The sequence below is a fragment of the Rhinoderma darwinii genome, chromosome 8 (genome assembly GCF_050947455.1).
Source record: "Rhinoderma darwinii isolate aRhiDar2 chromosome 8, aRhiDar2.hap1, whole genome shotgun sequence".
In the NCBI taxonomy this organism is placed as follows: domain Eukaryota; kingdom Metazoa; phylum Chordata; class Amphibia; order Anura; family Rhinodermatidae; genus Rhinoderma; species Rhinoderma darwinii.
In genome coordinates this window covers 113,149,158-113,163,536 of record NC_134694.1, presented here as the reverse complement: position 1 = coordinate 113,163,536, position 14,379 = coordinate 113,149,158, and the positions used below count along the sequence as shown (strand labels likewise).

General features: G+C 44.6%; 1 protein-coding gene across 2 annotated transcripts in view; it reads right to left on the bottom strand.

The window, feature by feature from the left end:
* Positions 1-658: 658 nt before the first annotated feature.
* The window catches only part of PRRC2A (proline rich coiled-coil 2A), a 33,684-nt gene continuing 19,963 nt past the window's right edge, over positions 659-14,379 (bottom strand). The window contains exons 17-32 of one of the 2 annotated variants that reach the window (XM_075836403.1): positions 13,213-13,427; positions 12,972-13,075; positions 11,824-11,935; positions 10,641-10,726; positions 10,395-10,556; positions 10,182-10,316; positions 10,010-10,084; positions 6,905-7,028; positions 6,674-6,714; positions 6,496-6,563; positions 6,132-6,363; positions 3,785-3,880; positions 3,254-3,427; positions 2,784-2,869; positions 2,645-2,708; positions 659-1,020 (exon numbers count right to left, since the gene is read on the bottom strand). In XM_075836403.1, coding sequence (XP_075692518.1) covers positions 916-1,020; positions 2,645-2,708; positions 2,784-2,869; positions 3,254-3,427; positions 3,785-3,880; positions 6,132-6,363; positions 6,496-6,563; positions 6,674-6,714; positions 6,905-7,028; positions 10,010-10,084; positions 10,182-10,316; positions 10,395-10,556; positions 10,641-10,726; positions 11,824-11,935; positions 12,972-13,075; positions 13,213-13,427 — 1,879 coding nt within the window. In that variant the 3' untranslated portion in view covers positions 659-915. The remainder of the gene's footprint in view (positions 1,021-2,644; positions 2,709-2,783; positions 2,870-3,253; positions 3,428-3,784; positions 3,881-6,131; positions 6,364-6,495; positions 6,564-6,673; positions 6,715-6,904; positions 7,029-10,009; positions 10,085-10,181; positions 10,317-10,394; positions 10,557-10,640; positions 10,727-11,823; positions 11,936-12,971; positions 13,076-13,212; positions 13,428-14,379) is intronic. The other variant, XM_075836404.1, reaches the window with a different exon arrangement.

Here is a 14,379-nt window from a genome sequence, read left to right as displayed (position 1 = left end):
AACGATGGTTTTCGGGACTATACCGCCCCCTTCTTCAGGGCAGGACATCTGCTGTATTACAACCCCCACCATCCAATGGCTTTCATAGGCTTCCTGGGAGTATTGCTTTATGCTTTATTCGCTTTCCTATTTACTAGATGTCTAAAGAATCTGCCTTTAAATCCAGGTCTAAAAAAACGATTCACTTTTGTTGCCCGGCTTACCCCACTAGGCTGTACCCGATAGAACAGCTTAGTCCCAATAAGTGGACACCGGGCACTCAAATGTACAACCCTGTGCCGATTTAACAATTTCCAGATTAGCCGGGGGTCCCATGGGTTGAACCCCCGCCAAATATTGATCCTATTTAGGCCATCAACATTTGACCCTCAGAAAACCCCTTTAAAGTAATAAAACGACCCCCCTTTTGTCTTCTCCATAATGACGTTGGGGACGGACGCCCCGTGTGTTGTAGACCATTTTTTATAAGTAGTGTAAATGCAACACAATATTAGATTAAATAAAGTATATAAGGTGCGCCAGTCAAATAACAGCCACCAGCAGAAGAAACCATAATGTAGCAGCGAATTCAAACACCAAGACTATGGGATCCATGACTGCAATACCTCCTGCCACCTCACGAGTCCAATCTATGTCCAAAAATAGGGAACGGGCGACATTGTGGGAGAAAATACTCTTTATTTTTCAGAAAAAGGGCAAAACAAAATAATAAGTTGCTCGAGGTCTTTAGGATGGGAAAAAAATAAAATATGAGGGACATCATTTTTTTTTTGTAACATAGATGCGGTGTAATTGTATATAGGAATCCTTAATGAGCCAACAACGGTCAGCTGCTCAATCCCCCCCTCATTATCTATGGAAGGGGAGTATACTGTAAGTTTCATATACCGGCCATGTTCAGAAATAGCAGAGATATCAGGGGTTCCGAGGTGCCGAGGTTCCCTCGCTGTGGGAATCCGCTCGAGTCTGTGGTCTGTCCCAGGGTCTTGGAGTCCAGCGTGAAGTGTCAGGATTAATCCCCTGAGAAAACAGATAAGAAAAGCTCATGAGCCTCATCTTCCTTCAAAGGGAAGGGGTCAGGACATTTTTTTTTTTTTTATCATATTACTTTTTTATATGATATTAACATAAATGTTATTTATTGGTGTTCTCGTGTTCTACTTTTTACCATGTTCTTACTTTTACTGCTCTATGAGGGCTGCCATTTTTTTTTCATCTCTGTATGTGTCGATTAGGGCCTGTTCACATCACCGTTCATTTCCGTTCCGGAGTTCCGTCGGGTGAACCCCGCAACGGAAAGTGAAAGCACAGATTCCGTTTCAGTCACCATTGATCTCAATGGTGACTGAAACATCGCTAATGGTCTCCGTTCGTCACCATCCCGGCAGGTTTACGACGGAATAGCGTAGTCGACTGCGCTATTGATTCCGCTGGGTAAACCGGAAACCTGCCGGAATGGTGACGAACGGAGACCATTAGCGATGTTTCCGTCACCATTGAGATCAATGGTGACTGAAACGGAATCTGTGCTTTCACTTTCCGTTGCGGGGTTCACCCGACGGAACTCCGGAACGGAAATGAACAGTGATGTGAACAGGCCCTAATCGACACATAGAGATGGAATACGGCACATACAACCCCATAGAGAATACGAATGGGAGCTGTTCCATTCTCAGAAGCGTACGCTGTCTGTGTGGGAACGGCGCATGCGCCGTTCTCACACAGACCAAAACGAAGCTTGTTCGCAGAGCGAAATCCGGCACCATTTTCATGTGGACCGGAAGCCGCTGCCGGACAGTAAGATGACGACTTACAGCCATATGTTCAAGGAAGCGAAGGAATAGGAGCGTAGACCAGCGGAGGCAGGAGCAGGTAATTTATGTTCGTGTATGTGATGTGTGTATTATGTTCGTGTTATACTGTCTTCTGAGCACTGTATCTAATCCTCCTACACTGTGCAGTCGCTCAGAAAATGGCAGCACACAGTGTAGGAGGTTTGAAGATTCAAACCCCTCCTTCTCCTGGCACTAGCCAGAATAAGGGAGGGGGGATTGTATGAGGACACTAGAGCGAGTGTGTCTACCCCAAATTTGCAACATAAATCAATGAGGTTGCTTTACCACAGTGACCATGCTGCAATTTTGGGAACTGCTCCCTCTAGTGGCCAGCGCATGGAAATGTCATAAATTAGAATCTAAGTTATAATACTTCCCGACTTGTGAAAAAATTAAAACAATGTGCAATCACTTAAATAATAATTGTTTAACTAAAAAAATAAAGAAATAATAATTTCTAGCGACACATTCCCTTTAAGGGCTCCTTCACATGTTGCATAAATGTTGCGGAATGTCGACCAGAGTTTATGTGGAAATGTCGCAGCGTATTACAGTATTTCAGCAAATCTCATCCACACGCCGCAGAAACACGTGTAGAAATTGACCAGTGGTGCGGATTCTTAATCTGCAGCATTCACACATGCGCGTGGGGTCAAGCGTTCGCGGCGCTGCTTCCCTCTAAAGGTTTGAGATTTTTATACTTCATCTGCTGTGAAATAAAATTCTGCAGAAGGATTTTACGTTCTTTTAACTGGATCTTTGATGGAGCAGAAGGAACGGACGACAGAAATAAGACCCCGGCCACGTACCTGCTGATAAAACTCAAAGCGCTGGGTTCTGGCCGCTCCATAACTTGAATGTGGAGGTTTTGCCCTGAACAGAAGAAGAATATTACACATAGTAATAGAACAATCAGCCCCATCATTCTTCAGCTTTCCGGACGCTTACCTTCCTCCCGATACTGCCATAGACGCTCCGGCTCCACTTTTCCTCGGATCTTCAGGCTGCTTCATGTCAGCTGAATGTGGAGAATACTGGGGACATAAACAAGCACATCTTAGTCTTAGGGGTCTAGATTAGTGGTGAATTACCATCAAAGGAGGGCCCCAGTTCAGCTGCTTTAACCCCTGACGATCAACTGTGCCCACCAAGAGAAGCTGCAGCCAGACAGCCCCTCATATTCCCTGAAGCAGCCCCTGCAGCATTACATGGCGCTCAATCATATGAACGGGCAACCACGTACTACATGGTCATCCGGAGCTATGCAGAACAGGAGCCGCGCCCTGCTATGGTTAATTGAGGGGGGTCCCTTAATAATTAGATTTGCATTATGAACACTGTCCGGTCGCAGGTGTCACCTAAGTCTTCGCACAGCAACACAATGCCCAATTATGTTAAAGATAATATATTTATTAAACCGTCTTCCTAGAAGTACTTGCTTCGTTTCGGACATGTGTTCGGCCCGTAGCAGGGAGCTGGTGGAGTGGCTGCAGTGCCTGACCGACTGGGACAAGCGGAGGTTGCGGAGCTGCAGATGACAGGGATCCAAATCCCATTATTGGGAGCTGAGTATCCACCATGGAAAGAAGAACCTGACAGAGAAAAGGGGTCATTATGTAGACGGCAGGTCCCCCTTCACGACATTTTGTTTCTTATTGTCCCTATGCATGTAAAGTAACTTTGTAAATAGCCTTACCTACCATTTTGTGTATACGGCTCTTATGGAAAAATAGTGTCTCTATGGCATCCGACAACAAACAAACGACGTAGTCTGATCCTGCCGTCAGTCCTTTCTATCCACCCACCTACTTGCGAATATACACTCAGGAGATCAGCAAGAAGCAGGGCACAGAAGAGATTATAACAGCAGGATCAGACTACACACGTTGTTCTGCAAAGGAGCTGTGGACAAAATTTGTCATCAATAACAGGACTTCATGTGTAATTACCTGCTGGGTGGGAGCCGTAGTGAGGTATCCGCTCTGTCCAGCATGATGAAGATGAGTAGAGTAGTAATCAGATGCAGACGCCATATCCTGTCTGACCTGAGGGTAGAATATCATTTCAACATTAAGGCCCCATGCACACAAACATGCTTTTGCGGCCGCCATTCCCCCGAAAATCCACGGGAGAATTGCGGCCCCATTCATTTCTATGGGGCCATGCACACGACCGTGGTTTTCACGGCCCAGAAGCCCGGACCGCAGAAAGAACGGACAAGTCTTATTGCGGCCGTGTTCTGCGGTCCGGGCACATTAAACATAATGGCCGCGGCCATGTGCACGGCCCGCGATTTGCGGGCGGCTCGCGGCTGTCACTCCGTGGCCGGCCGACTCGAAAATCACGAGGCCTAAGGGTTCGCTAAATAATAGGAACAAGCCACCCATTCATGAGCTCCCCCCTTGCATAAAGATCCAGTGCAGCAAATCATCAGCTCAACTTTACTGAGCACTCGAGAGCAAGAAGTTCAGTTTGCTGCATATTCAATTAAGCGGGAGCTGCTTTTTGCAGTAGCGTTCTGATAAAAGGTGATCCTAAGCAGGGGACCCCCCCTCTATGATCCAACAGGGCATAACGTGAAGTGTCTTCCTAATGGGGGGGCTATCCCTTTAAGAATATTGGTAAAGTAAAAATCTACAGAGAAACCTGCATCCCCATTAAATGCAACGAAAGAATATTCCAGGGATGAGATTAGCCAGCAAGTTCCCGCTACAAACCACTTGTCATTCCGTTTGGGTAAGATGATATTTTAGCTACGCGTTTCTCAGCAGGGAGGAAGTAAAGAAAGGCAGTAATTCAAGTTTCCTCCCACTCTGCCCCATACAGAAATGAATGCAGCGTGCAGTCTGCAAGTGGAAGAAACTACAGAAATAGAGGCATTGTTTTTTTTAATTCTAGATTAGAAACTTGAATCTATCCAGGAGGTGAATAATCCAAGAGGTTGTTATGTGGATTCACTGCAGGTACGGATTAAATACTAAAAGTCTGACCAGGGAGACAACGGTCAATCAGCGGAGAGTGGGCAGATAGCGGCAGATTATGAATACCCCGGACTCATCTTTGGCGGAACTGCCCGGGCTCTGCAGGTAAGTTTCCCAAAAAAAATGGCTTTGCTTAAAGAGGCTCTGTCACCAGATTTTGCAACCCCTATCTGCTATTGCAGCAGATCGGCGCTGCAATGTAGATAAGAGTAACGTTTTTATTTTTAAAAAACGAGCATTTTTGGCCAAGTTATGACCATTTTTGTAGTTATGCAAATGAGGCTTGCAAAAGTCCAACTGGGCGTGTTTACAGTAAAAGTCCAACTGGGCGTGTATTATGTGCGGACATCGGGGCGTTTTTACTACTTTTACTAGCAGGGCGTTCTGATGAGAAGTATCAGCCACTTCTCTTCAGAACGCCCAGCTTCTGGCAGTGCAGACACAGCGTGTTCTCGAGAGATCACGCTGTGACGTCACTCACAGGTCCTGCATCGTGTCGGACGAGCGAAGACACATCGGCACCAGAGGCTTCAGTTGATTCTGCAGCAGCATCAGCGTTTGCAGGTAAGTCGATGTAGCTACTTACCTGCAAACGCTGATGCTGCTGCAGAATCAACTGTAGCCTCTGGTGCCGATGTGTCCTCGCTCGTCCGACACGATGCAGGACCTGTGAGTTGACGACACAGCGTGATCTCTGGAGAACACGGCTGTGTCTGCACTGCCAGAAGCTGGGCGTTCTGAAGAGAAGAGGATGTTACTTCTCTTCACAGCGCCCAGCTAGTAAAAGTATTAAAAACGCCCCGATGTACGCACATAATACACGCCCAGTTGTACTTTTACTTTTAAACACACCCACTTGGACTTTTGCAAGCCTCATTTGCATAACTACAAAAATGGTCATAACTTGGCCAAAAATGCTCGTTTTTTAAAAATAAAAACGTTACTGTAATCTACATTGCAGCGCCGATCTGCTGCAATAGCAGATAGGGGTTGCAAAATCTGGTGACAGAGCCTCTTTAAGCAAATGAGTGAAAAGCGTCCGTCACCACATTAGGCCGCCCTTCGTGACGGCAGCATCAGGTCAACGACAGGTTCCCATTAACTAACAGACCAAACCATGGAGTAGATTTTCATTTTTTCCATTCAAAACAAAAGCACCTCCATCCTGATAAAATAGAGGAAAAAGACATTGCATATGGATAGGTGGGGAGATCCACTCCGTCCATATTGTAGTACTAAACCATGTCACATGACATACTATACGCATATATTCCAGCAAGTGGCTAAATCCTCGGACGAACTCAAACCTACTCGCCTGTAACAGCTGCTGTTGTTGCTGGTCAGTGCTGACTTGTGCTGGGCAGTAATGACCACTGTAGAGGAAAGCTGGTGCCTGGTATAGCAGGCTGCCTGCGGGCATTTTGCCCAAGTCACTGAACTCCAGGTACTGGCCTTTCATGGCAATGCCAGAGAGAAGAGCAGATGTAGGCAGCAGGGCAGGAGTGGAGCCTGGCGATGGAGCAGCATGCAGGTACAGCGGCTGGGATCTGTCACAAAGCAAGAAAGAGACATTGATCTCAGGCCTATCACACATGGCACAGAGCGGAGGACAGAGGGGTAAACGGTAAGTACAAGAGACATAAGAAAGGCAGGGATGTCTGGTCAGGAGAGTCTCTGACCTGTAGGGCTGCAGAGAGGGGGTTCCAGGTCTGTACCCACTGCCCGTGCTTGTGACATGGACGTCCACCTGACACAGAATACAAGCAATGGAAATGATAAATCCATTTCATAAAACAAAAAACAAGTATTCATCTGGTAAGTTTGACTGCACTCTGTGATGGTAAATATTTCCAGTACCTGGTAGTACTGGTTTGGATACATTCTCTGACTTCGATCATCTGCAAAGAAAAAAAAAGAAAAAAAGTAGATATTACATGAATTAACGAGAAAGATTGTTTGGTCACGTGACCAGCTTTCCTTTATTGTAATTTGCGTGAAAAGAGTAAAAATGATTTTCACTTCGGTCACACAGCACCATTGGCTGTCGAGAAGATCTAGTCAATATCAGGAGCGATTACGGTCTCCTACCTGGCAGTTGGGATCTTGTGCCCTCTGGGTGGGCAGGAGATAAGGTGAGCTGTCGATGGTCCATTAGGGGTTCAACAGCAGCAGAGTTCAAAGGGAGATCCCAGGGCTGTGGTGAGGATCCTGTCTGAAAGTGAAGAGTGAACATAAATGGAGGAAAACACAATGCAGAACCGCAAACATAGAAACGGTGAAAGGATAGCACTGCATCATTCAGCAAACATAGAAAAGGTGAAAGGATAGCACTGCATCATTCAGCAAACATAGAAAAGGTGAAAGGATAGCACTGCATCATTCAGCAAACATAGAAACGGTGAAAGGATAGCACTGCATCATTCAGCAAACATAGAAACGGTGAAAGGATAGCACTGCATCATTCAGCAAACATAGAAACGGTGAAAGGATAGCACTGCATCATTCAGCAAACATAGAAACGGTGAAAGGATAGCACTGCATCATTCAGCAAACATAGAAACGGTGAACCGATAGCACTGCATCATTCAGCAAACATAGAAACGGTGAAAGGATAGCACTGCATCATTCAGCAAACATAGAAACGGTGAAAGGATAGCACTGCATCATTCAGCAAACATAGAAACGGTGAAAGGATAGCACTGCATCATTCAGCAAACATAGAAACGGTGAAAGGATAGCACTGCATCATTCAAACATAGAAACGGTGAACCGATAGCACTGCATCATTCAGCAAACATAGAAACGGTGAACCGATAGCACTGCATCATTCAGCAAACATAGAAACGGTGAACCGATAGCACTGCATCATTCAGCAAACATAGAAACGGTGAAAGGATAGCACTGCATCATTCAAACATAGAAACGGTGAAAGGATAGCACTGCATCATTCAGCAAACATAGAAACGGTGAAAGGATAGCACTGCATCATTCAGCAAACATAGAAACGGTGAAAGGATAGCACTGCATCATTCAGCAAACATAGAAAAGGTGAAAGGATAGCACTGCATCATTCAGCAAACATAGAAACGGTGAACCGATAGCACTGCATCATTCAGCAAACATAGAAACGGTGAAAGGATAGCACTGCATCATTCAAACATAGAAACGGTGAAAGGATAGCACTGCATCATTCAGCAAACATAGAAACGGTGAAAGGATAGCACTGCATTATTCAGCAAACATAGAAACGGTGAACCGATAGCACTGCATCATTCAGCAAACATAGAAACGGTGAAAGGATAGCACTGCATCATTCAGCAAACATAGAAACGGTGAACCGATAGCACTGCATCATTCAGCAAACATAGAAACGGTGAAAGGATAGCACTGCATCATTCAGCAAACATAGAAACGGTGAAAGGATAGCACTGCATCATTCAGCAAACATAGAAACGGTGAAAGGATAGCACTGCATCATTCAGCAAACATAGAAACGGTGAACCGATAGCATTGCATCATTCAGCAAACATAGAAACGGTGAACCGATAGCACTGCATCATTCAGCAAACATAGAAACGGTGAAAGGATAGCACTGCATCATTCAGCAAACATAGAAATGGTGAACCGATAGCACTGCATCATTCAGCAAACATAGAAAAGGTGAACCGATAGCACTGCATCATTCAGCAAACATAGAAACGGTGAAAGGATAGCACTGCATCATTCAGCAAACATAGAAATGGTGAACCGATAGCACTGCATCATTCAGCAAACATAGAAACGGTGAAAGGATAGCACTGCATCATTCAGCAAACATAGAAACGGTGAAAGGATAGCACTGCATCATTCAAACATAGAAACGGTGAACCGATAGCACTGCATCATTCAGCAAACATAGAAACGATGAAAGGATAGCACTGCATCATTCAAACATAGAAACGGTGAAAGGATAGCACTGCATCATTCAGCAAACATAGAAACGGTGAAAGGATAGCACTGCATTATTCAGCAAACATAGAAACGGTGAACCGATAGCACTGCATCATTCAGCAAACATAGAAACGGTGAAAGGATAGCACTGCATCATTCAGCAAACATAGAAACGGTGAACCGATAGCACTGCATCATTCAGCAAACATAGAAACGGTGAAAGGATAGCACTGCATCATTCAGCAAACATAGAAACGGTGAAAGGATAGCACTGCATCATTCAGCAAACATAGAAACGGTGAAAGGATAGCACTGCATCATTCAGCAAACATAGAAACGGTGAACCGATAGCACTGCATCATTCAGCAAACATAGAAACGGTGAACCGATAGCACTGCATCATTCAGCAAACATAGAAACGGTGAAAGGATAGCACTGCATCATTCAGCAAACATAGAAAAGGTGAACCGATAGCACTGCATCATTCAGCAAACATAGAAACGGTGAAAGGATAGCACTGCATCATTCAGCAAACATAGAAATGGTGAACCGATAGCACTGCATCATTCAGCAAACATAGAAACGGTGAAAGGATAGCACTGCATCATTCAGCAAACATAGAAACGGTGAAAGGATAGCACTGCATCATTCAGCAAACATAGAAACGGTGAAAGGATAGCACTGCATCATTCAAACATAGAAACGGTGAACCGATAGCACTGCATCATTCAGCAAACATAGAAACGATGAAAGGATAGCACTGCATTATTCAGCAAACATAGAAACGGTGAACCGATAGCACTGCATCATTCAGCAAACATAGAAACGGTGAAAGGATAGCACTGCATCATTCAGCAAACATAGAAACGGTGAAAGGATAGCACTGCATCATTCAGCAAACATAGAAACGGTGAAAGGATAGCACTGCATCATTCAGCAAACATAGAAACGGTGAACCGATAGCACTGCATCATTCAGCAAACATAGAAACGGTGAAAGGATAGCACTGCATCATTCAGCAAACATAGAAACGGTGAAAGGATAGCACTGCATCATTCAGCAAACATAGAAACGGTGAAAGGATAGCACTGCATCATTCAGCAAACATAGAAACGGTGAACCGATAGCACTGCATCATTCAGCAAACATAGAAACGGTGAAAGGATAGCACTGCATCATTCAGCAAACATAGAAACGGTGAAAGGATAGCACTGCATCATTCAGCAAAAGCCACAGTGAATGAGCGGCACCCGGGGTACTTACCATGCAGGGATGCTGGCTTGCAATGCCTTGTGCGTCTCGGCCCAGCTTGGAGCCGTGTGTTTTCTCGGATGGCCCCTTTACGGAATACAAACATTTAGCACAGAAAGATGTGGAAAACCCCCCCAGACAAAAGCACAAGACAGGGCTAAAAGAAGAGGGGATTAGAACGTACATGAACATTTACCTTAGCGCTAGGGGACGGAGGAGGCGATGAGAGGCAGGAAGGGGTGCCGAGCACACCAGGACATTCAGATGAGGACTTCTGGGCCCGCTCCATTCCAATTGGATCCGGGGGAAGTGCCACTAACTGTAAAAGACATGAGGAAATAAAGCAAAGCAGAAAAACACCCCCCGATAACAAAGAAGCCAAAAATGTATCAGTTACCGGAATGTGTCCATGCTGTGGTTGACCTGTAGGCCCCAACCTTCCAGATCTCTTGCCTCCTTCAGGCTTTATACCTCCATCGGGGGAGCTACGCTGACTACAACTGCTGGAGGAGAGCTGGGAATCACTGCTTAGATCCACTCCGCTGTCCGAATGACTCATCTGGGATTTAAAGACAGGGTGATAAACAATCCACTATCAGCTACGGGTGAGCCGCTACAAAATGACCACCACATTTCTACTTGCCTCAGTAGTAATGGGGTCCTCGTAAGAACTCAGAGGGTCCATCCATGAATCCACTGGGTAGGGGGAGCAAAGCTTTCCTCTATCATCTGACATTAGGGATTGTACCAGGGCGGAGAAAATGGTGAAACACAAACAGAACCAACAAAGAACAAATGGAAATAAATGCGTTAGAAGGGAAGACGTATTGGGGAAATATTTAACACTGACATTCAAAATAATGTTATTATGGAAACAATGATATTGCTGATTTTGGTGACAAAAAGTCAACTCTAGAAGAAAACCAGGTCTGAAAATGAACCCCCTCATAATTACATGTGGGTGAACATGGTTTCAAGGCAACTGAAACAATGACTTCAAATCTGGGTGGGAGTCATGTTTTAGAGGAGTGAAATGTTACGTCTAATTCGCCAGTCCCTAAAGTGCAAGAATTGATTCTATGCTCTCAAATTCCCCAAAAGCTAACCTTAAAGGGACGCTAAATTTTCAAACAACTTCTGCTGATCTAATAGTATACCTCGCATAGAACAACTTTGTCATTTACTTACTGTTAAAATGTTGTTTTATCCATGTAAATTGTGTGTGAAGTTACTACCACTAGGTGTCTCCCTTTCTGTAATCTGCTGTCCACCCCGTTGTCAAGCAAAATCCGTCCTTAGATACAGAGCAGAGTTGACAGACAACAGAAAGTGTGTGTGTGTGTGTGTGTGTGTGTCTCTTTACTGCCTGCCTATACAAGTCTATTGAGAGGAAGAGGTTGACCATATAAAGCTATGGAGAGGGGAGGTGTAGGAGCAGAGAGACACTTTTCTTTTTGTTTGTTGCAGCATGTGAATAGAGTTTGTAAAATCCCAGTTCACATGCAAAGTCCCATTCACATGCATTGTACCGTACTCCGCACAGTAGAGGAGATATATCTAAACTGGTGAAAAGGAAAAGTGGAGTAGTTGTCCATGGCATCCAATCAGACCCCACCTCTCATTTTCAGAGGTCCTTTGAAAATGAAAGCAGGGACCACTCCACTTTTCCTTTGCAGGAGTTTTGATATACCTCCCCCAGTGTGTTTCTTTTTTTAGGAGTGTTCGGAACAGCCATGACTTCTCTCAACTTCTGATGTCCTTAAAATTTTTAACCACTAATAATCTGAGCGTTACAGCGAAAGTAATAACTCCCACTGCTAACTTACTGTTCTGCCCTCTGTTCCAGACCCCTGGACCGAGTGACTCTAATCGATGGCCTCGAGTGATGCGTTGTGCCCACACCTTTGCAGACATAGACATCCCTTCATGAGGTGCATCCTACAAAAAAAAAAAAAAAAAGTTTCTTTAAAATTAACAACTGCGAAGCAAAAGAACTCGGCCATGGAATTCGCTTAAAGAGACTGTCACCACATTATGAGTGGCCTATATTGTACATGATGTGATCGGCGCTGTAATGTAGATTACAGCAGTGTTTTTTATTTAGAAAAACGATCATTTTTGACGGAGTTATGACCTATATTCACTTTATGCTAATGAGTTTCTCAATGGACAACTGGGCGTGTTTTACTATATGACCAAGTGGGCGTTGTAGAGAGCGTATGACGCTGACCAATCAGTGACCAATCAGCGTCATACACTCCTCTCCATTCATTTATACTGCAGATAGCGATATAGCTATATCGCTATTTGCAGTCACATAAACACACTATAACGTTACTGCAGTGTCCGGACAATGAATAGACATTGCCTCCAGCAAGGACGGGATGTGTATTCAGAATCCTGACACTTCTCTGCACGTCTCTGTGAGTTACAGCACAGCGTGATCTCGCGAGATTACACTGTAAGGTGTCATTTACAGCGACATCTCGCTGTGCTGGAATCTCACAGAGACGCTACAGAAGTGGTCAGGATTCTGAATACACATCACGTCCTGGCTGGAGGTAATGTATATTCACTGTCCGGACACTGCAGTAACGTTATAGTGTGTTTATGTGGCTGCACATATTGATATAGCTTTATCGCTATCTGCAGTGTAAATGAATGGAGAAAAGTGTATGACGCTGATTGGTCACTGATTGGTCAGCGTCATACACTTCTCTCCACAACGCCCACTTGGCCATATAGTAAAACACGCCCAGTTGTCCATTGAGAAACATTAGCATAAAGCGAATATAGGTCATAACTCCGTCAAAAATGATTGTTTTTCTAAATAAAAAACACTGCTGTATAATCTACATTACAGCGCCGATCACATCATGTACAACATAGGCCACTTATAATGTGGGGACAGAGCCTCTTTAAAGATCTGCTAATCCAGATTGCTATTGCATCATATACTCATCTTGCCTCTCACCTCCTGTAAAATCTCTCGTGCTCGCCGACAACGCACATTTCGTCTTTGTACTGGAACGGCAAAATTCTCACTAACTGATTCAGCACAACTGGCAAGGAGAGAATCTGCAGGACAGAATACCAATAGTTAATAATGCAGGCACATAAAAGATCACACTGCCCATAAGCCTCATTACTGGAAGAAACCGGAATATAAAAAAGTGTTAGTTACTAGACATGGCAAGAAGAATGGATTCACTAACCTGTCCTTGGCTGACAGCGGCCACTAGGAAGGTCCACGTTTTGTTTGACCGTTATTGCTTTGCCATGTCTTTGCCCCAGTTCACTGAGCGCCTGTTGTATACCTGCAGGATCGCTGTGAATCACCCGGTCCACCCTATAAACTGCGCTTGTGTTGGGAGGTGGATGAGGAAGATGTACAGACGGAGGACGGTCGTCATTTGTCCTGCCGCCGGGACTAAAGAAATTAAAGGAACAGTGTTACCACAAATTTTTTTTTAATATGTTAAAGATGTTAGTGCTTTATTAAAAACGTTTGGATTAATTTGTGTGTTTGTGTGTTACTTTTTCTTATTTTTACACTTTTTCTTCCCTATGGGGGCTGCCATTTTTTTTTCCATTTCTGTATGTGTCGATTAACGACACATACAGACATGGAATACGGCAGCCACAGTCCCATAGGGACTGCGAACGGGTCCCGTCCCATCCACTTCTGTGTACGCCGTCTGTGTGGGAACTGCGCATGCGCCGCTCCCACACAGTCCAATTTGAAATGCGCGCCGTCAGGCGCCATTTTCCTGTGGACCGGAAGTCGCGGCCGGACAGTAAGATTACTACTTCCGGTTGCGGCTTCCGGACTTGGACCAGCGGCAGCAGACGGAGCGGACGGGCCGGAGGGAGCCGCGACGGCAGGAGCAGGTAAGAGATTTCTATGTATGTTCGTGTTTGTGTGTGTTTACTACTGTATGTAAACCTTCTACACTGTGTGTTAGCTCAAAAAATGGCGACACACAGTGTAGGAAGTTAGACCGTTCAAACCCCTCGTTTCTCCCGGCACTAGCCAGGATAAAGGAGGGGGGGATTCTGAGAGCTCACTAGAGCGAGGGATTTTTACCCAATTTTGCAGCAAAAAGCAATGTGGTTGCTTTACCACATGCAATGCTGCAATTTTGGGAATAGCTCCATCTAGTGACCAGCAATGGGAAATATTATAAATTAGAATCTAATTTATAATATTTCCTGACTCGTGAAAAAAATAAAAAAAATTTGAACAATGTTTAATCACCCACACACTAAATGTTTAATTAAAAAAAAACCAACATGTTTTGCTGGCAACACATTCCCTTTAAGGAATAGCTAAATCTCAGCTCCATGGAAAACAATTGAGTGATTAAACATCATTAGCTGAA